The sequence below is a fragment of the Callorhinus ursinus genome, unplaced genomic scaffold (genome assembly GCF_003265705.2).
Source record: "Callorhinus ursinus isolate GAN/ISIS: 27379988/994484 unplaced genomic scaffold, GSC_fseal_2.0 scaffold5, whole genome shotgun sequence".
Lineage (NCBI taxonomy): Eukaryota > Metazoa > Chordata > Mammalia > Carnivora > Otariidae > Callorhinus > Callorhinus ursinus.
Genome location: NW_027397067.1, coordinates 81664886 through 81684261, shown reverse-complemented (window position 1 = coordinate 81684261; position 19376 = coordinate 81664886). Strand labels below are relative to the sequence as shown.

Below are 19376 nucleotides of genomic sequence, written 5' to 3'. Positions count from 1 at the left end.
GGGGGGCCGCCTCCGCCCCGGAGCCGGGCGCCGCGCGCGGGTGACCTTGGGACCGCCTCCGCCCCCGCTTCCACCTCCGCGGGCTGGTCGCCCCAGGCGTCCGCCGCCCCAGGCCGGGCACATTACAGCCTTCCCCAATGTCTAGAGGCCCATGATTGCGCCTGTCCATTTCAACACCGGGACTGGAGGACTCCACTACTCCGCAAGCCGGTCGCCAAGTCCCCCACCCTGCAAGGCCAGCCCGCCAGTGCAGGAACTTAGGAGCGTCCAGCCACGCACACCTGGCCCTGGGCTGGGCCTGCCTTGTCTCAGCCTGCTGGGGCCCCGGCCTGCAGAGGGTGCCTATGGAGGGCCGCTCCGGGTGGGGGGTGGGGTGGGGGGTTCCGGGGCCTGCGGGCTCGGGGCAAGGGGAGGGGGCTCGGAGAGGTCTGAAGAGGCCGGATGGTAACCCTGCAGTTCGGGATCCACAGCCCGGAGTGGTCTTGTGAATCCAGGGCCACAAAAGGCCTGCCGTCTCCCACAGATAACTCAGACCCCATGCCTCCTCGCAGGACTTGAGGGGAAAATTCCAGGTCTCTGCAGCAAGGGTCTTCCCAGGACCTGCTCTAGAATCAGGCTGCAGCTTCATGGCCTCTCAGTCCAAGCGCGATGGAGCTGCAGAGTGCCTTCCGGGGCCTGCAGCTGACTGCTTCACCCCAGCACTTGTGCATGCCTGGCAGGCTGGGGGCTGAGCTGCTCCCTGCCCGGTGCTCTCCCCACAGGAGCCCTGACCCGGCAGGTGTGTGCGCGTGCACACACACTCCCCCGCTACACACACACAGACCCTGGGGGTGCCACCTCTGCGCAACACCTGGGTTTGCAAACGACCAGCCTCGGCCGCTTCCTCACCGTGTCACCTGGGGAAATTCCCTATCCTCCCTGCTAGTTTCCTGAGCTCTAAAATGGGGAGGATGAAGTGGGCACACGCCCCTGAGGCACCCAGCACTGTGCCCGCATGTATGTGGGAGCATCTCCAGGAATGTTTAGGATCTCCCGCTGCAGGGATCTGAGAGCCCCAGACTGGTTCTGTTGCACTGGGGATGTTACACAATCCCGGGTCTGAGCCTCAGGCCCCCGGGGAGCAGGGATATATTCTGGGCTGGGCCAGAAGCCGGGACGTGGGCCTTGCTCTTTTGATTCTTTCCTCAGGGAAGGACCTGCCCCCCTTTTGCGGAGGAGAAAAACTGGGACCTGAGGGGGCTAGCCGAGTTCACAGTGGCAGCAAGGCAGAGCTTCAAGGCCCGGAAGCCAGCCACAGGCTCTGCGGGGTGCATCGGGGTGCATCAGGGCACATCGGGGCTCTGTGGCCCCCGGGGAAGTGCCCCCACCCCAGTGCTCCAGCTGGTCTGCTCTATCTCTAGAGTTCAGGGAGAAGAGAGCATGTTCTTCTCACAGGCACCGTGGGCTGAGCTCAGAGGGCCCAGCATTGGGGAGCTCAAAGCTCTTCCATGTCAGGGGTTTCCATAAAATAAATGCAGGAGAAGCCATGAGTCCCAGAGGGGCACGGGGTGCAGCAAAGTCAAAGCCTGGTAAGCCTCCGCCAGAGACCCCTCCTCCTCTTCCTTCCTCTGCACTAACCACAGACCAGAACCAGGACCGGGACAATGGCAGGAATGCAAAGGGAGTGCAGGGGTCCTGGAGAGTCCCAGAGCTCCCAGGGGTACCCCAGGCCCAGCCTGGTCCTCCCCACACTGTGGGCCAGAGGTTTATCAGGGCCTCGCTGGGGTGCCCTGGCACACCCCAACTCTCTCCCTCCATCCCCCAGCACCACGCAGAACAGGGGCACGGAGCGCTAAGCCCTGGCCGACCCCGGCCCCTGCCACTGCCCTGGGTCCCCCCTCCCACCAGGAGTGTCCTGTCCTCAGGCCCGGAGCCGCATATGGGGCTGCCGCCCCGCATGCGCAAGCCGCTGACCAGACGCTGAGCCAGCCAACACGGCACAGGCCAGGAGATGCCCAACACCGCCCGCTCTGAGAAAGAGTCCTACAGGCCATTCCCATCTGCAGCCGGGCAGCCCTCTCTCAAGCTGACTGCTTGTCCAGGACATCAGCCCTGGAGCTGCTCTTAAGAGCAGGAGTCCGTGGCCAGCCTGTCCTGGGTTCAAATCACAGTTGGGCTTCTCCTCGTTCAGGCGCAGACTCTGCCTCTGCTCCCCTCCTCTGAGCAAAGTGGGGGTGGGGGCATGCGGAACCCAGCTCTCCTGCCTGGGAGGACAGGCGGGGCCAGCACCCTGTGGCCGGGGGTGAGGGGAGCCGAGCTGGCTGGGACCGGCAGCCTGGCAGGTTTCCAGGCAGCGCTGGCAGGTCTGCAGGGCGCCAGGCTGAGAGCTGCACACCACCCCCTGGGAGAACGCCAGTCCAGGCTGCTGGCTGGCCCTGCAGGGCTCCCGAGGAGGAGGGGATGGGCGGGGGGCTGCTGCCCACTTTGCCTGCCCTGCAGCCTCAGGCCACAAAGGGCACAAGAAGGCCTCCACCCCTGGTCCAGAGAACCGGCAGGTCGGGCCGGCAGTCCAGGAGGCGGCCGCTGGCGGTCACTCTGGAAGGTGCCTGGGCCTGCACCGAGGGGGCGGGGGCTCGTCGTGACCCTGCAGGACTGCCGTGCGGGCGCCCTCCGCCCCACCTGTCCCTGATGCCAGCGTCTTCCCGGCTTCTGTGGGCAGCTGTGGCCAGTGTCAGGGAAGCATGCTCGGGCTCCTGACACGCAGCACAGGGACCGGGACCCTCTCGTTGCTCCCTCCCACACCGCAGTGACAATGGCTTCCTGTGCATTTTATCCCTGAGGCTTGGCAACAGCCCTCGCCGCCACTGTGTAGATATAGCAACTGAGGCTCAGAGAGGAGGTGCTCTTGCCCAAGGCCACACAGCAAGACAGCAGCAGGGCCAGCAGATAAGCACCTGTCCTTATCTGTCTGACTATCTGTCTGACATCTGCTTCCGACATACAACCTCTGAACCACTGGGTTGTGAAGAACACATCTGAAAGGGATCCTCAAGGATAACCCGAGACCCAAAGCAGAGAGAGGTGACCTGTCCGAGCAATGTCCCTCCCCCCCCAGGCCAGGAAAAGAACTCAGTCCATGCAGGATGCTCAGGTGGTTCGCCACGCCTCCCGTGCCACGCGGGACATCAGCCAAGGACTGACCTGCAGCCAGACAGGTGGACAGGTGGCCCCTGACCCGAGCACCCTCGTTGGCCTCTTAGGCACCCCCTGACCTGGGAAAGGCCAGGGAATTCTCAGTTTTTCTTTCAGCAAAACCTCTAGGGTACATCCTCTTATACTCCAACATCTGGAAGTTCTTCCCACCTCTGACCAAAATCCTTCCTGCTCTAGGGACACCTGTCCCCATCTCTGCAGCGCAGGCAGGCCATTCCCTCCTCCTGCCCGCAGCAAAAGCACTGGGAGACCATTCGCTGCCTCTTGTCTGAGCCTCTGAAACTTGGAATATCTGGGTCATGGAGCCAACCCCCACCTCCCTGAGCCCAGGCCTGAGGAATCTGGGTCAGTGACACCTGTTCCGCCTCCCCTCACTAGGTCCAGGGCGGGAGACCCTCACTAGGCCCAGGGCGGGAGAAGGAACTGGCTCAGTGACCCCTCCTCCCAGGACCAGGAGGGCAGGGGGACCCAGGGGTTAGAGAGGGAGCCCCGCCCCGCCGGAGTTGAGGGGAGGATTTGGGGGCCCCTGGGCCCCTCAGATCAGGGCTCCCATGAAAGGGCCATGTCTCCCCCATCAGACCAGGGCTCTCAGGACAGAACCATGCCTCCCCCAGCACACCACCTGACCTGCTGGGAGGCCACCATGGCTACAGCCGGCTCCGGGGCTCCCCCAGTGAGGCCGTCCCTGACCCACAGCCTCCATCTTTGGGGACCTTCTCCCACCGCACATTCTGCTCTGCTCCTCTGGGAGGGCAGGACCAGGCCCAGCCCGCTCGCCTTGCTGCCGGCACACCAGTGGGGGCACCAGCGCAGACTGGGCAGCCAGCCCCTCTGCCCCTCTCGACTTCCACAGCCCCTGGGCACCTCGCCGCCTCCTCCCTCGCTCCTCCCGCTCCTATAGCCGACCCGTGAGCCGCTCCGACTGGCCTCCCTGCATAAGGTCCCAAGAGTCTGACCGCCGCTCACCCGTCTGGCACTACCCTGCTGGGACCCCCGCCAAATCTGCTGCGCCCCCTGGCCTCCACCTGTCCTCCCCACAGGGCCAGGAAACGTGTTAGGCATGTTATCCTCTGCTCAAAATTCCCACGCGCCCACCCCTCACTGAGAGACCCCCAGGCCCCAGGGGCCCGTCCAGCCTCCCTGACCTGACCTCACCACTCTGCCCCTCAAAGGCTCCCCTTTGGCCACGTTCAGGCTGCGGACCCCAGCTCCCAGTACAAACGCCCACCTCGTCTCACACTTAGCACTCAGTGTGGGGCCGCTGCCTGTGCCCAAGTCCCAGGCGAGAGCAGCCCAGAGAAGACAAGCTGGCAGCCATCAGCAGCAGGCCTGGTCCCCAACCTGGCTCAGGCAGCGCCGCCAAGGCACCTCCCTGGGGCCCAGGGTGGGTGGGAGCCAAGGAGCATCAGAGACCCTGGGAGGAGGCTCAGCCCGTGGCACCCCTGCCCCCCTGCCACCTGCCAGTGCCCAGCCCAAGAAAGGGGAGCTGTTCCCACTTCGGGCAGATTCTGTCCCAGCCACTTGGCGCTGAGCTGCCTCCCCTGTGAAGTGGGCACAAATCCTCAGCCAGCACACTGTTGAGGGAGACACGGGGACGCTATGCCCATGGGCATCAGGGGACAGTAACACTGAGGGTGCGCTGAGAGCCGCCCCCCTTGTCCGCTCGTCCACCCACCAAGCCAGGGCATTCACTGCATTCATGATGCCTCCTGCCGGCCCACGAAGCAGGTCTATTACGGGACTAGAACCGTCAGGGTCCCCTGGGGTTTGATGGGCTAATTCACACTGGAGTGTGAATGACTCATAGGCAGCCTCCCACACAACAGAAAAAAGCCGGAGTGGGCACAGCACACCCCAATAGGGGAACTGGGAGCAGGCAAAGTGACCCTGAAGGCAGGGGCTTCTAGAAGCCCCTCAAAACTTTTCAGCCTGGTCTTCAAGATCCTCAGCGGACTGGCCTCCACTTGTGCTCCCCAAACCCACCATCTTAGGCAGAGGCCCTGCTAAATCACACTTCATCCATCAGGAGGCCCACCTCCCACCTCTGCCTATTGACTTCTGAGCCATAGATCAAGGTTTGTGCTGAGTCTCCTCCTCCAGGGAGCCTGCCTGGATAGCCTGTGAATTCCTGAGCATTGCACCAGACCCCTCCATCAGGTCCTGCCCCACTTCTGTGCTGGGACCCCTCTCCCTGGGTCCTGCCTCAGCCAGCAGCCAGAACTCATCAGGACTCCCAAGCTCCCTTGGCCCCGCTGGACCTGCCAGCACACACCAGCCCAGACAGTACCACTGGTGACCCAGAACACAGGCGCCGTCTCCTGCTTCCAGGCCTTGATCTTGGCCGGTGCCTCTGACCACATGCCCTGCTGTCCCCTGGCTGACTCACCTGGTCCTTCAGGGAAGCCTCCCTGAGCTCCCCTCTGTGCCCAGACCCCAGCTGGCCTCCAGCTCATGAGAACCCGTAGGGCAGGTCGTGTCTGCTTCCCCACGGCTTGGCCCACGTCAGCTCGAGCCTATCCTGGTTCAGGTTCTGGGGGCAACACCCGTGGTCGCGAGCGGACCCTGATGTCTGCGACCCGTGGACCTTGGAGAGGGACACGTGCCTGACCTGGGTCTTGCTAAGGGAGCTGCCGGATGAGACCTGCGCCTCCTCAGGCCTGTGTCCCTGCCCGTGGGGTGGCTCTCCTGGTGCTGACAGTGTCTGAGCCTCGTGATTTCATGACTGGAGGCTCCGTGGCTCCTTGCGCTGCTCACGATGCCTCCTCGCTCCCACCCGGCGCCAGCCACACTCTGAGTCAGTGCTTCCAGCCGCAGGCCTGTGCCCGCCTGCAAACCCGGCCCTCCCCATGGTCCAGGCTCTTGTCCTCACCCCCTCCGCTCACCTGGGCAGACTGGGGAACCCCCGGGAGAGGGCGGGACCCTGGGCCCCCCAGCCCTGCCAGCAAACGATCCGGCCTGAGAAGGCCGGGGTCTGGCTGACCCCGCTCCACCTGCTAACCCCTCCCAGCTCAGAGGCCTGCACCCTGGGGACCCTACCCAAGCCTGTCACCTCACTTAGAAATTCCCCCGGTATGCCCCTGGCCAAGCTCCGTCCGTGCTGTCACTCGAGGGGTCACTGCCTTGACACCCATACACCGTCCACGGGCGTGCTCACTTATTCATTCGGAAGCACCTCCCCGGCCAGCCTCTGCCAGGCTCTGTGCCCAGGCACCTCCAAGAGGTGCTCCCCGAGGCCACAGCCTCCCTCCGCTCTCCCCCCGCCAACCCTCTCCGCTCTGCGGGGCATCTGACGCCGAAAGCCGTGCTCTGGCTCGCTGCCTGCGCCATGGGTGTGCCCTGGTTCCGCGGGGAGGGGGCTGCAGGCCCCCCCCCCCGAGCTCAGCCCGTCACCGCACTGCCCCCACCGCCGCCACGGCCACGTGGCCACAGCGCTGCCCCGTCAGCGTCCCCGCCGCCACCGGCATCCCCCCCCACCAAGAACGACGCGTCATGTGATCAACCGCCGCCACGTTGGTGAGCCACGGCCTCAGCACCACCTCCACACTATCGGCCACGCGCCTACTGCCACCATCACCCGCATCACCACCGCCGTCCCACCACCGCTGGCCTCCTTGGTCCCCGCGTCACCGCCACCGTGAGCGTCCCGACTGCGGCCGCCTCGGCCCCTCGGCACCAGCACGGCGACCATCGCCAAGCCCGTCACCGGCTTTCACCGGCGAGCGTTCCTCGTCCGGGGCGCTGCGGAGACGGACCCTGTCTCTCGGGCGGTCCCGCCATCCCCACCACCCATGACAGGACGCACGCGGGCAGCCACAGCGTCACCACCGCCTGTCACACCCCTGACCGCACCCCACCTTCCAGGCATCTCGCAGGCCTCCTGACCCCAAAGGCCCAGTGATTCGGGTGCCCTCCAGGTCATCCCACCGACCCCTGCTTCCTGGTGCCTCGGTACTGAGGCCCAGAGGGGAGAACGGACAGCCACGGTCCTTCCGGCCTCGCTGATAGCTTGCAAGTCCTTCCCGTGTCTGCCTCCCGTCACCCCCTCCCGCAAGCCGTGTCAGCTCCCTGCAGATGAGCGTCACTGGCCCCCGGGGCCACCAGCAGGGGCACGAGGCCCCGGCTGCCTGGGGAGTGGGATTAAGACCTTTCTGCCTCAGAAAATCATCAATCACACCCCCTGGAAGAGGGAAGCAAGTGTCTCAAGGGAGATCGCCACCTGCCCTGCAAGTCCAGCCCGGGGACCCCTGCCTCAGCCCCTTTGCACGTGTTGTGCTTGGACCCAGAGGGCCTCTGTTGCCCGCCTCCAGGTGGCCTCCAGCTGGGGAACCAGGAAGCCTCCCCCCACCCGGTGTCGGACTCTCACCCCGGGCCCCTGAGGCAGGTGCTTACCCCACAGGGCACAGTGCAGGCCAGGGAGGGGCCTTCTCCCACAATCTTCCTGGAGGAGGGGTAGGGATGGCGCCTACTTGCTGAGCATTTCCCCACTCCACAACCTGGACTCGACCCACATCACCTCATTTCGGCAGTGCAGCAACCCCGTGTTACAGATGTGGAAACTGAGTCTCAAGGAGACAAAAGGGCTCACCCACCGTGACCCAGTTAGCAAGGGATGGGGCCGAGATCTGAGGCCAGGCCTGCTGTGGGTAGGAGCCCCTCCTCCTCCCTGCTCAGCTACCAGGTCATGGCAGGGCTCCAGGGCAGGCACTCTGGACATGAGGGCCTGGCTTCGGAGAGGACAGATGGACAGCACTGCAAGGACAGCGTGGGCAAACCCCGGCAGCCTGCGGTGTGGGCTGGGCCTGGGGGGCAGTGGGCAGAGAGGCTCCCGAGAGCATGGGGATGGCAGCAGGATGGGGTCTGGGCAGGGCCATCCCTGCAGGAACAGATGTCTGGGCACAGCTGAGCCCTCTTCCTGGGGGGACAGAGTGGCATGAAAGTGCTGGTGGGGTGAGCACGCCCTATGGGTGGGCATTGAACGAAGGACAGACGGACGGGTGAATGGAACCCCTGCTAGGATCATCCTAAAGCCCAGGCCCAGGCCCTGCCCAGAGAGGCCCCTGCTGTGTCCCCGCACACGCCACTTCCTGCACTGACATGGCCCAACAAGGCCGCCGTTCCCCTCCAGCCCCTCCACCCCCCCAATCTCCTGGCACTGCCCAGCGTTCTAGCGCCCAGCACTGGGCTCCCTGTGCCGCCAGCCCCTCCTCCCTGAGGGCAACTCCGGGCTCGTCTTCTTCACCTGCACCCCCTCCCCAAGCCAGAGCCTGGCACAGGCTCACATGGCAGAGCCTGTGGGTGGGGGTGCTGATGACCACGGCCCCGCCTGGTCCCAAGCCCCTCTTCCAAGGTCTCTGTCTGCCTGGCCACGTGACCAGGGACAGGCAACGTAGTTGACTCAGTCTGCACCCACAGCCGCCCGGCCCATCTCCCACCCCTGCGGATATCCTCCGAAACCGAGCCGGCCACAGGCCACCCAGCACTGGTCCCACTCTGCCAGGCAGATCTCGTGAGCTCAGGGGCCTCCCCCGCGACCCTTGTGTCTCCATGGGTGCCACGCTCACAGGGCCACGTCCCCACCCACCTGTGGGTGTAGAGATGCTACGGGACGAACGCAGGGGCACCTGTCACAGGTGGACACACAGTAGTAGGAGGCTTGTGTGCCCGACGCTCCATCCAGGAAAGGCCCCCATCCCGAGGTGCGCCCTCCACATCAACTCGCTCAGGCCCCGTGCACACCTCTGACACCCCCACCGTGCTGCTGGCCAGACCACCCCCTTCCTCTGCCAAAGCCCCCTCTCCAGACATGTCCCCCAGGCCTGTCCCTGGCCAGAAGCGACTGGCATGGCTTTCCAGCAGAACGAGAAGGGAAAGCAGGGGAGAGGCTTGGGGGAGGGGTGGGCGGCTGGGGCCGGGGCCGGCTCTGGGCCACCACTGGCAGTCCCATCCTCTGCCATGGCCTGGGAGGTGCCTGGTGGGGGTCGGGGGGCTGGTGACACCTTCCCAGACTGGGTGGTGGTGGGCACTTGTCTCGTCCATTGTACAGTCAAGGAAACTGAGGCTGGGGGTTGCATAGCCAGCGTGAGCAGAGCCAGGGATTCCTGAGCTGGAGCGAGGAGCTCTCCTGGCCAGCCAAGTGTGGCTAGAGGACCCACACAGACTCCCCCTCTGCCCTTGGGACATACCGGCCCAAGCACGCACTCCAGTAGGGACAGTTTGGAGCCATGTCCAGGGCAGACTCAGCTTCCTTGGCCCCTGCCCTCCTAGGGGCCCCCTTTCATCCCATACGTGAGTGGTGAGGGGGTGGGCTCACCCTGGTGGATATCTTGCTGGGTGGGTGGCGTGGGGGCACCTCGACGGCGGGACGCTGTCACCGAAGTCAGACCCCACTGGGCAGGCTGGATGCAGGGAAGGAGTGAATGGGCAAATCCCCAGTCCCCTGAGGATGAGGGACCCCCTTCAAATGGGGCACAGTCCAGCAGCCTCTGTTCACCTCCTGGGGGCTTACTGTGTGTCCCTGTCAGGGGAGACGTGTGGACAGTGGACGAGCCCCAGGCCCTGCCCTGGGGCCCCCATTCTGCAGGGGGAGGGGCAAACAGGAGGCAGGAAACACACGGCTGCACAGACTTCTTGCTCACTGGGGTCTGAGCTGGATGTGGCAGACAGGACTGTGGGTGTAGCAAAATGGGCGGGAAGGCCTCTCAGTGCAGGTGGCGTTTGAGGCCACGGCAGAATTGCGCACAGGGGCCAGGCACAAATGGGCCACGCGTCCCCACTGCCCTGAGGGGGGCGGCAGCGAGGGGCCCACGGGGTGGAGGGCAGTGGCTGGGGGAGCCGGGCTGTCAGCCAGAAAGCAACGGCAGTACCATGACCTGGTGGCCTGTCTGTCTCCTCCAGCTCCCACCCCTGCAAGGAGACCGGCAGGCCTGGGCTCAGCAGCCCCTGCAGGAGGGGGCAGGTCCCCAGCGGAGCTCCGCCAGCCCCCTGCCCCCCAAGGACAAAGTAGGGGGGCACTCAGAGAAGAGAAGGGTACCGGGGAAGGGGCCAGGCCGAGGACTGGGCTGGGGAGCGGGGGTGGTCTGGCCATCCTGCCCCATCTGCCTTCTGCCCCCCTCCTCTGCCCCCACCAGAAACCAGCCTTCGTGGGAGGGCTCCGGCCGGGAACCGGCCACTGACAGGGACCTAGGGACCCTGCCAACTCTCCCTTCCGTTCCCCCCCCCCCCCCGGCCCGCCTGCCCCTCACTGCCCTCTCCAAGGAAACCAAGGATGGGGGTGAGGCTCTTAAAGGGACCGGGGCACAAACTCGGGCAGGGGCCCCGGGGGAGGGGCCGGCCTGAGTCCCGAGCGTCCCTGTGTGGCAGGGCCAGGGTCTGCAGCACAGACCCAAGGGCGACCCTGGCTTGCCAGGCGCTATTCTGGGCCGGTCTGCTCGGTGGACAAGAGCCTGTGTGAGTCAGCGAAGCCCGTCTGAAGAGCCCGGAGTGGGGTCAGGCTTCAGGAGCGTGCGGGACGCCACCCCCTCCGCCAGCCTGTCCCAACGCCCCCTCTGCTGGCTCAGCTTGCAGAGACTAAGGGTGCCAAGAGCCACCCAGGGAGGGAAACCCCCAACCCGGGGGCACCTGCCAGAGGCTTCGCAGCCGAGGTGCGTGTGGGTCCCAGAGCGTGGAGCCCTGCCCTTCCCGGGGCCCTCCTGGGGTTGGCCCCCAGCAGCCCCCAAAACTGGCATTGCAGCGGGGGCACGGGAGGGCGTCCCTGCCCCCAGCCTGCACGCGGGGCCCCAGCCGGCCCACTTGCAAGTCAGCAGAGCGGACGGTCTCCCAGAATCTTACCAGCTCTGACTTCTAGGCGCTAACTCAGCAGCTGCCGTGAGGGAGACGCCAGGAGCTGGCTTCTCAGGACCACGGGACCGGGGCCCAGGATGGGCTCCGGGCCCTCATCGGCTCTGTCACCCAGCAGTCCATCCTTTCTGCACCCATCCTCCACCCATCCTCCTGAACGGTTGGGAGCTCTGCAGGGACCCCCCCCCTTCCCCTCCCTAACACCCCCGCTCCCCGGGCCTCCCTGCCAGGGCCAGGCTGCAGTAGCGCTGCGGGGGAGGGGCGCAGAGCCATGCTGTCAGCTGGGGTTCCAGAGCGGGTGATCGGGGTCTTTGGCTGGGAGAGGGGATTCGGCCACATAATGCGGGCATCTGCGGCAAGGGGGGTTCCAGGGAGCTGTCAGGGCCCAGTGTTGAGAGAGCTGTCAAGTGTGGGTGTGGAGGCTTCGTGTGGAAATGTGTGTGTAACTGGGGGCGAGGCAGGTGGAGGGTCTGTACTGTGGGTGGAAGCCTCTGACTCAGTTTTTCTAAGACGAGCATGTCACATGGTCAACTGTCGCATGTGTCTAGAAGAGGAGGTGGCCCTGCAAGCATATGACACATGTATAATTATATGTGAACATGCTCAACGGATCCAAGAGAAGACACATAGTCAGGGCTCAGCATGTGACCGGGGTCAGGGCTCAGAATGTGACCAGGATCAGGGCTCAGAGAGTGAGCAGGGTCATGGTCCAGAGTGTGACTGGGGTCAGAGCTCAGAGAGTGACCAGGGTAAGGGCTCAGTGTGTGAGCAGGGCCAGGACTCAGCATTTGACCAGCCTCAGGGCTCAAAGTGTGACCAGGATCAGGGCCCAGAGTATGACCAGGGTTAGGGCTCAGAGAGTGACCAGGGTCATGTTCCAGAGTGTGACTGGGGTCAGAGCTCAGAGTGTGACCAGGGTAAGGACTCAGTGTGTGACCAGGGGCTCAGGGCTCAGCACGTGACCAGCGTCAGAGCCCAGTGTGTAACCAGGGTCAGGGCTGAGTATTTGATAAAGGTCAGGGCTCATTGTGTGACCGGGATCAGGGCTCAGTATGTGACCAGGGATCAGGGCTCAGCAGGTGACCTGTGTCAAGGTTCCATCTGTGATCAGGACAGGGCTCAGTTCGGGATCATTGTCATGGATGGAAAATCACTATTTCTCAACGGATGGTCCCTGGTTCCCTCTCCCCCAAGCCCCCACCAACAATCCTGCACACATGTGACACTCTTTCTCACCCCCTCTGTCCACACACACACACACACACACAGGTCCAGGCCGGCACAGAGTCAGGTCCTGGGTCACAGGTGGAAGCCGACTTGGGGCCCTGTCCCTGGACCCTACGTCAGGTCATCTAGGAAACCCTGGGCTCCTCTGGGCCCGTTCATGGGGTGAGGAGCAGCTCCCCCGGCCACGGAAGGAGAAGGTGTCCAGCGCAGAATAGGGGTGGGAGTGAGGGGCAGAGCCAGCTCCCTCCGCCACAGCACCCCAGCCTCGGACCCTCCCCACTCCTGAGCAGTCCGCTGAGTCACAGGCCTCTAGGGAGTGCCGCTTCCTCCGAGGTGGCGGACCTTGCAGCTGGGCTCCCAGGGCCATGCCCAGGACCAAACAGGGAGCTTGTGTGGGAATGCTGCCCGGGGCACGTCTCAAACATGGCACAGCTACTGGCACTTTCCTTCTGTCCTCGGGGCCCTGGGCCCACAGGTACAGAAACCTTAATGATCCCATGCATCCACCAGAGGTCACTGCAGGTGGGTGGGGCACGCTGGGACAGTGTTCACGGCCAGAGCTGAGAAGTGGGGACCTGGCCACAGGATGGGAGCGGAGGCTCCCCCAGGGCGCGGTCGGCCACGTGGTCCTCCTGGGCCACACGAGGGCCCTCAGGACGGTGAGCTGGACACGCTGGGCTGGCCAGAGCTGCCCAGGGAGGGCAAAAGGGATGAATCCCACCTCTCTGGAAAGCAATCTACTTCCAAGAGCTTAACAATGTCCTGGAGACAATCGGAAATGTGGGTGAAGCTGTGAGGACAAAGAGGAGGCTCCTCCAGCAGCAGGGGTGAGCCGCGTGCCCTGGCACTGCAGGCAGCCCTGCACTGCCCCCGGTGGGAGGGAGCTCCAGGCGGCGGGAAGGGCCGGACAGATGGACCAGAAGCCACAGCACAACCCGGCTGCCAGGGGATGCAAACTCGGCGGGGCTGGCTGGGGCGCTGCAAGCGTGCGGGCCTGCTTCCCTGCTCTGTATGTCATCACTCCTTTCAGACACCCCATTGTGTACCAAGAGGTTGTGCCGCTTGTAAAACCCAGAGAAAAGCAGGACGACGACCAAAGCCAGAGGGCCACTTGCCAGGCCTGCAGGTTGCCCAGCCCTCCCCCAGCCCAGCTGCCGCCCCAGGCCCAGAGCCGGAAAGGCCAGTGGAATCTGCCGAATGGCCCCGCGTGCCCTCAGAGCAGCGCCCTGGCACTGCCTGTCCTTTTTGCCAAAATGTTTGTCTCCAGACACCCACGTGCACGGTGCTATGTCAGGCCTCTGCTCAAACATCATCTCAGAGAGGCTCCCGGGAACCCGCTTTAAAAGGCACTTTACCCCACCTGCCATCAGATCCATCTGGCTCCACTTCTTGGCATGCGGCATGACCTGACATTTTCAAAGAAATCTATATATTCCTGCTTTACTGCCCCTCCTCACTGGAGACGGGACAAGGTTGAGGACAAAACCTGATAGAGGTTTGTGGTCGTAATGTGGTCGGTAATCACTGGAGAATGGATGGATGGATGGATGGATGGGTGGGTGGACAGGTAGATGGATGGATGGGGGTGAACGGATGGGGGTGGGGGGCGGGGGGGGGGGGTGGATGATCCCATCCCAACAGCGTCCATAGCTCCTGACACAACAGCCCCACCAACCGGCCCCATCCTGCCTGTCCTCCAGCCACCTGCTCTCCCTGGCCACATCGCACATTCCACCCGTACCGTCCAAATTCCATGTTTTTGCTCAAGCTGTGCTTCTGCTTCAGTCCCCTCCTCTGCCAGGCAAACGTGTCCTCCTTGAGTGTCAGCCACCGTGGGAGCCTTCCTGACCTCCCAGGACGCACACTCATCACTGCCCTGCCCAGAGCACAAGGGATTGCTGCATGTGCCCCCAGGCTCGTAGGGCCAGGCTGTGCACGCTCACACTCCTGGCCGGCCTGGGGAAGGGGTGCAGGGAGGCCTAAGGGATACCGATCCAGCGCTGAGAGGGACGGGTGGCGACAATGATGCCCAACCCCCCGGCCACATCCTCCCCAGTGGGGAAGGCCTAGCTCCCACCAGGCTCACCTGACCCACCAGGATCCAGTGCCAAGCTCTCTCCCGCCCCATGTCCCAAAATTCTGACCCTCCTCCTCTGGAGGCTGCTCCCACTTTCGGGCCTTTGCACAACTCTTTCCTGGGGTGGGAGGTGGGCTGGGTGGGCTCCTAGCTGCCTCAGAGCCAGACGTGGACAGGGACGGACGGATCACGTGAGACATGGGTAGATGTGAGGACACGGCCTCGAACCTGAGACCACACCCCTCCCCGTGGGCCAGCCTCCCCCGAGCCCACCCTGGAAGCCCCGAGGCCACAAAGTCCACGTGGACTTACACATCCGACTCGTCCCACAGGATACAGGTCTGGTTGGTGGTGCCCTGGGAGAGAGCAGGGAGAGTCAGGGTCACGTGCCCACCCTACAGGCCTGCCCCAGGGTCACTGCCAGGGGCCACCCACAGGCTTGCCAGGCGGGCCTTCTGACTCTGCTGTCGCCGCCAGAGATGGAGCTTGAGGAGGAGGAAACTGAGGCCCAGAGCGGGGGAGGCACTGGCCCAGCCCTCAAGCCACTCTTCCCCTCCTCAAGGGGGGCTGGGCAGCGAGGCCGAAGCCCATCTTGGGTGACCAGGCAGCCCGTCCAGCGTAATACAAAATGGCGTGCCAGGGAGACCCCTCCCGTGGGGCCCTGTGGGGTGGGCACAGGCGGGGCCCGGGCAGACCCTGTCCTGCAGGCCGGCGGAGGGAGAGCTGCAGGGTCCCGGGGCACCTGTGAGTCGTGGTGCGCTCCGAGCGCTGGTGGGAATGTTAGTTCTCCACCAAGGCTACAGCTCCCGTCTGATAAGGGAGAGCCGAGGCACAGAGAGGCCGAGCAACTCCCCCAAGGCCACACAGCGGGAATGAGTAGAGCCAGCTCCTGCCACGACCCTGGCCGGGGGTTCGAGGCCTGGCGCTGCTCTGTCCTGGCTGGGTAATGGATTGGCTCACACCCTTGGCTTCCCGGCTCTCAACGGGTCCAAAGGGCAACCGCTGAGGCCTGATGGAGAGCCCCAAGGAGCAGGGCAGGGCGGGGCTGTGAGGCCCGGGGCAGACTCATTTCTCAGAAGGGGATGGCTCTTCCCCGAGATCAGGCCGACCAGGGCCGGGCATGGCCGCTAGAGCTTGGGCAGTCGCTACAGGAGCGGGTTGAATTTTGCCTCCCACGTCCCCCGCTGTGTGAGCCTGGGCAGATCACCACACCTCTCTGAGCCTGTTTCCCCTCTATCGGTCACAGATGCGAGCAGCAGGCTAAAGTGAGACCCAAGAAGGCCGCAGTATCCATGTGGGATCAGGCGGGAGGAATCGAGGGATCCACGTGGGATCAGGCGGGAGGAATCGAGCACACATGCACAGCCCTGTGCACACAGGGGGCACTCACGTTGTACACGTGGGCAAACTCAATCTCCAGGGGCGTGAGCAGGGAGCGGGGTGGGGGCTTCACAGTCACGGAGATGACCTTGGAGTTCAGCACGGTCGTGTTCCTGGGGCAGAGCCAGCAGGCCATGTCAGGGGGCCACAGGGGTGACGCTTCCCCACCCAGCCCCTCCCCTGAACGCCTCCCACCGGCCCGCGCGCCCGTGCTGTGCCCGTGTCCCTTCCCGGCCAGCCGGGCCTCCCACCTCTGCAGGGCCAGGAAGCTGCCCAGGTTTCTGTAGAGCACGGTGCCCACCACGAACACAGACGAGTCATCAGCCTCTGGAAGAGGGTGCAGCGGTCACCTCCTCCCTCCTGCCGTAGCCTGGGCCTCGCTCCGGTGCGGGAAGCGCACGTCCCCGGGAGGAGGCCCGGGCTCCGTGGTCGTGTCCACCCCCATCACACACACAGCACTGTAGTCCGAGAGCTGGGGTGGTGGCCTAGGCCTAGGTCCCCCTAAGTGACCCCTGAGGGCAGGGGGGCAGGCAGGGCACACCTCTCTTCCCGGGAACCAGAGCTGGCTCCCATGCACTCCCAGGACGACCCCTTCCGTCCCTGCAGTGACTAGGTCCACTGGGGCATTCAGCAGAGGTCGCCTAGCAGCCTCCAAAAGCAGGAGGGCAGGGAGGGCTTCTTGGAGGAGGGGGTGACCTCAGGAACACCGAGAAGAAACGAAGGCTGTCCTGGCCCTTGAAGCAGCAGGCCCGATTCCAGAAGGAAGCTCCCGGGGCGGGGGGAGGCGGGGAGGTGGGCCCTCGGACCCCAGGGCCTGAGTCTCCCGAGAGGGCCCCTCCCGCAGCTTGGGGCCCCTCACCTGCCAGCCCTGTGGAGAAGACGCTCTTGGACACCGTGACCCTGTCCTCTGGCACCTTGGCCCAGTCGCCCGTGGCCCGCCAGCCCTTCATGGGGAAGCTGATATCCGTGGCTCCACTGGCCGGAAGCTTATGGATGCTGAGGACTGGGGCAGGGGGACCCGCCCAGAGACCACAGGGACAGAGACAGACAACACGCAGAGAGCAATTGTGCAACCAGGAGCCGTGGCCCTGGGAAGTTCGTGGCTCAGAAGGGACCCCAACTTCCAAGCCCTCAAAGGATCCCCACCCCCGCCCCAGCAGGAGCTCCCGGCCACGGCGAGGATCCAGGCTTTGACTCAGCCCCCGGGGCCCCACGGGTCAAAGGCAGCTTCTGCAGTCAGGACTGTGGCCATGAAGGGGTCCCCAGGGAGCAGTGTCCCCTGGGGGCTCCCCCTTCCTCCCTGGGATGCTGGAGCCCAGCCCCCCTCCCTGCCTGCTCTACAAAAGGGAACAGACCCCACCTCCCAGGTCATCCCTGGGGGCAAAGTGGCACACACAGGCTAGGGGGCACAGGACTGGGGTGGGGGGGGTCCCAGTGTCTCCAAGTCCCCCCCCAAGCCCGCCAATGTCAGGCGGACACCATGCTCCCTTCTCCCAGCACCCCACGGCCTGCCCCCATTAGGTGTGGGGAACAGGGGGTGGGGCTTGGGAACCCACAGCCTCCACCTGCGGTGCCCAGCTACCACCTGGACTTCACCCACCTCGGGGGCCTCAGCCCCAACAAAACCCCACCACATGCAGCCAGTTCACATGTCCGTCCCTGCCTTTGCTTTCATGGGGCCCCCTGCCCGTACTCCCTTGGCCCCTCCACACCTGGCTACCTGGCTGTACCATCCACGCACTTGCTGTACGGGACAAGGGCACCTTCCCTGGAGAAGGACCTAGGGACAGAGATGGGGCCCATCTCTCTGAGTGTCCAGTATGTGGGCTATTGGTGTGTAGACCCATGGGGTGTGCAGGTATATGAAGTGTGCGTGCGGTATGTAGGCACATGTGGGGTGTGTGAGCTGTGGGGTATGTGGACGTGTGGGGTGTGTGGGGTGTGGGGTATGGGTGTGGTGTGTGGATACGTGGGGTGCGTGGGGTGTGGGACGTGGGGTGTGTGGGGTGTGTGGGGTGTGGTATGTGGTGTGTGGAGTGTGTGGTATGGGGTGCACATGATGTGGTCAGTGGTGTGTGGGTCTGGGGTGTGAAGTATGTGGGGTGTGTGGGGTGATGACCACCATTGAATCCATTAGCTGCAGGTGTTTGGCAGGACAGGTGGGGTGATCTGGGGCTCTCCGTATCCCCAGGAGGCAAGAACTGGTGGCTGTCCCATCTTAGACTGGGTCAGTGCACCTGCGCTGGGTGGAGCCGGAGACCCTCTGATGAGACACTTGGGGGTGGAGGGCACAAAGGACTGGCTGCACGGTCCTGCCTTGGAGCCTCTGCACAGTCCCGGCACAGGCAGGCCACTGCGGGTGCAAGCAGGGGCTGGCTCTGGCCCGGGACTCGGTGCTGCAGGCCCTTTTTTGGGTTGAGACACCCTGGGGTTCCCCTCTGGGGTCCCATCAGGCTGAGGTCCACACGGGGCTGGGGGCTGAGTCTGTGCGAAGGCACAGGGAGGGCCCGCGGAGGGCGTCTGGCCGACGCCTGTTCCCATGGAGGCGGGAGGGCGGTCCAGCACTGCGAAGAGGGCCGGGGGTCAGCAGAGTGGGCAGGGGCTCACCCAAGTTGTCTGTGACCTGGTACGCGTCCCGAAGGTCCTTCATGCGGAAGCCAATGACGCCTACAAAGTCCTCCACCAGCCGGAAGAGCTCCTTGGCATTGGGGCCCATCTGGGGACAGGGTGGGGGTAAGGGGCAGGGAGCCTCAGAGCCGGTGGGGGACCACAGAGGGTAATGAGGGTGTCATCGAAGCCCCCCACCCAGCCTAGGACACACCCTCCCATTCCTCTGCTCCTGCACCTGTCGCCCCCTATCCAGGGTCCTGTCACCGAGAGGCTCCGGGTCCAACTTGGGAAGCAGGGTTGGACCTCTGAGACTCCACTGACATCTGGCAGAGCAGAACCTTGAGCCCAGAGAGGCTGCTGTACTCGTGGGCAGGGGTCCAGCCTGGGGACAAGGCCATGGTCTCTGGAGACCCACCGTCCTTACACCGACTACTGTCCTGGGGTCAGGGATGGCGGCAGGTTCCATGTCAGTCCAGGAGGAAGGAAGGCGGACCATGTCCCAGTGGCCCCAACACGTACCATGTGGCCAACACCTTTTCCCACACCCGCCACTGAGCCCACAAGGTGAGCTACCGTCCTCTGGTGGATGGGGAGATGGAAGCTCAAAGTCACACCAGCTCGGAGGTCCTGCTGGGATTCAAAACCAGGGCCCCACCTGGGCTAGCCTGGGCCCCAGGGAAGAAGCAGACATGCCTGGCCCCACCCTGCTGCCCTGACCAGGAGGCCCCAGGCTGCTGTCATACCAGCTGAGCCTCCTCCCACTTGTCCCGGTTCTCTTCCGCCAGCAGGTTGCTGATGATCTGCACAAAGTTCTGGAAAAAAAGAGGAAAAAGGGCCAGTGAGCAGAGAAAAAGGCACCAGAATTATGGCTCAATGTGCTCCCAGGGTCAGGGCTCAGTAACGGGGCGGTGGGGCCAGGGAGGTCTCAGGGCTCAGCAGGTGGCCAGGTCAGGGCTCAGTAACTGGGATCAGGGCTCAGCAGGAGGCCAGGGTCAGAGCTCAGTAATTGGGATCAGGGCTCAGCAGGGGGCCAGGTCAGGGCTCAGTAACTGGG

At 64.5% G+C, this 19376-nt stretch overlaps 1 protein-coding gene across 1 annotated transcript in view; it reads right to left on the bottom strand.

The window, feature by feature from the left end:
- The window catches only part of ADGRB1 (adhesion G protein-coupled receptor B1), a 79996-nt gene that overhangs the window by 29916 nt on the left and 30704 nt on the right, over window positions 1-19376 (bottom strand). Inside the window, exons 12-19 of the mRNA XM_073892677.1 lie at window positions 19066-19134; window positions 18320-18428; window positions 16572-16715; window positions 15964-16039; window positions 15723-15825; window positions 14645-14688; window positions 7868-7991; window positions 6755-6898 (exon numbers count right to left, since the gene is read on the bottom strand). Coding sequence (XP_073748778.1) covers window positions 6755-6898; window positions 7868-7991; window positions 14645-14688; window positions 15723-15825; window positions 15964-16039; window positions 16572-16715; window positions 18320-18428; window positions 19066-19134 — 813 coding nt within the window. The remainder of the gene's footprint in view (window positions 1-6754; window positions 6899-7867; window positions 7992-14644; window positions 14689-15722; window positions 15826-15963; window positions 16040-16571; window positions 16716-18319; window positions 18429-19065; window positions 19135-19376) is intronic.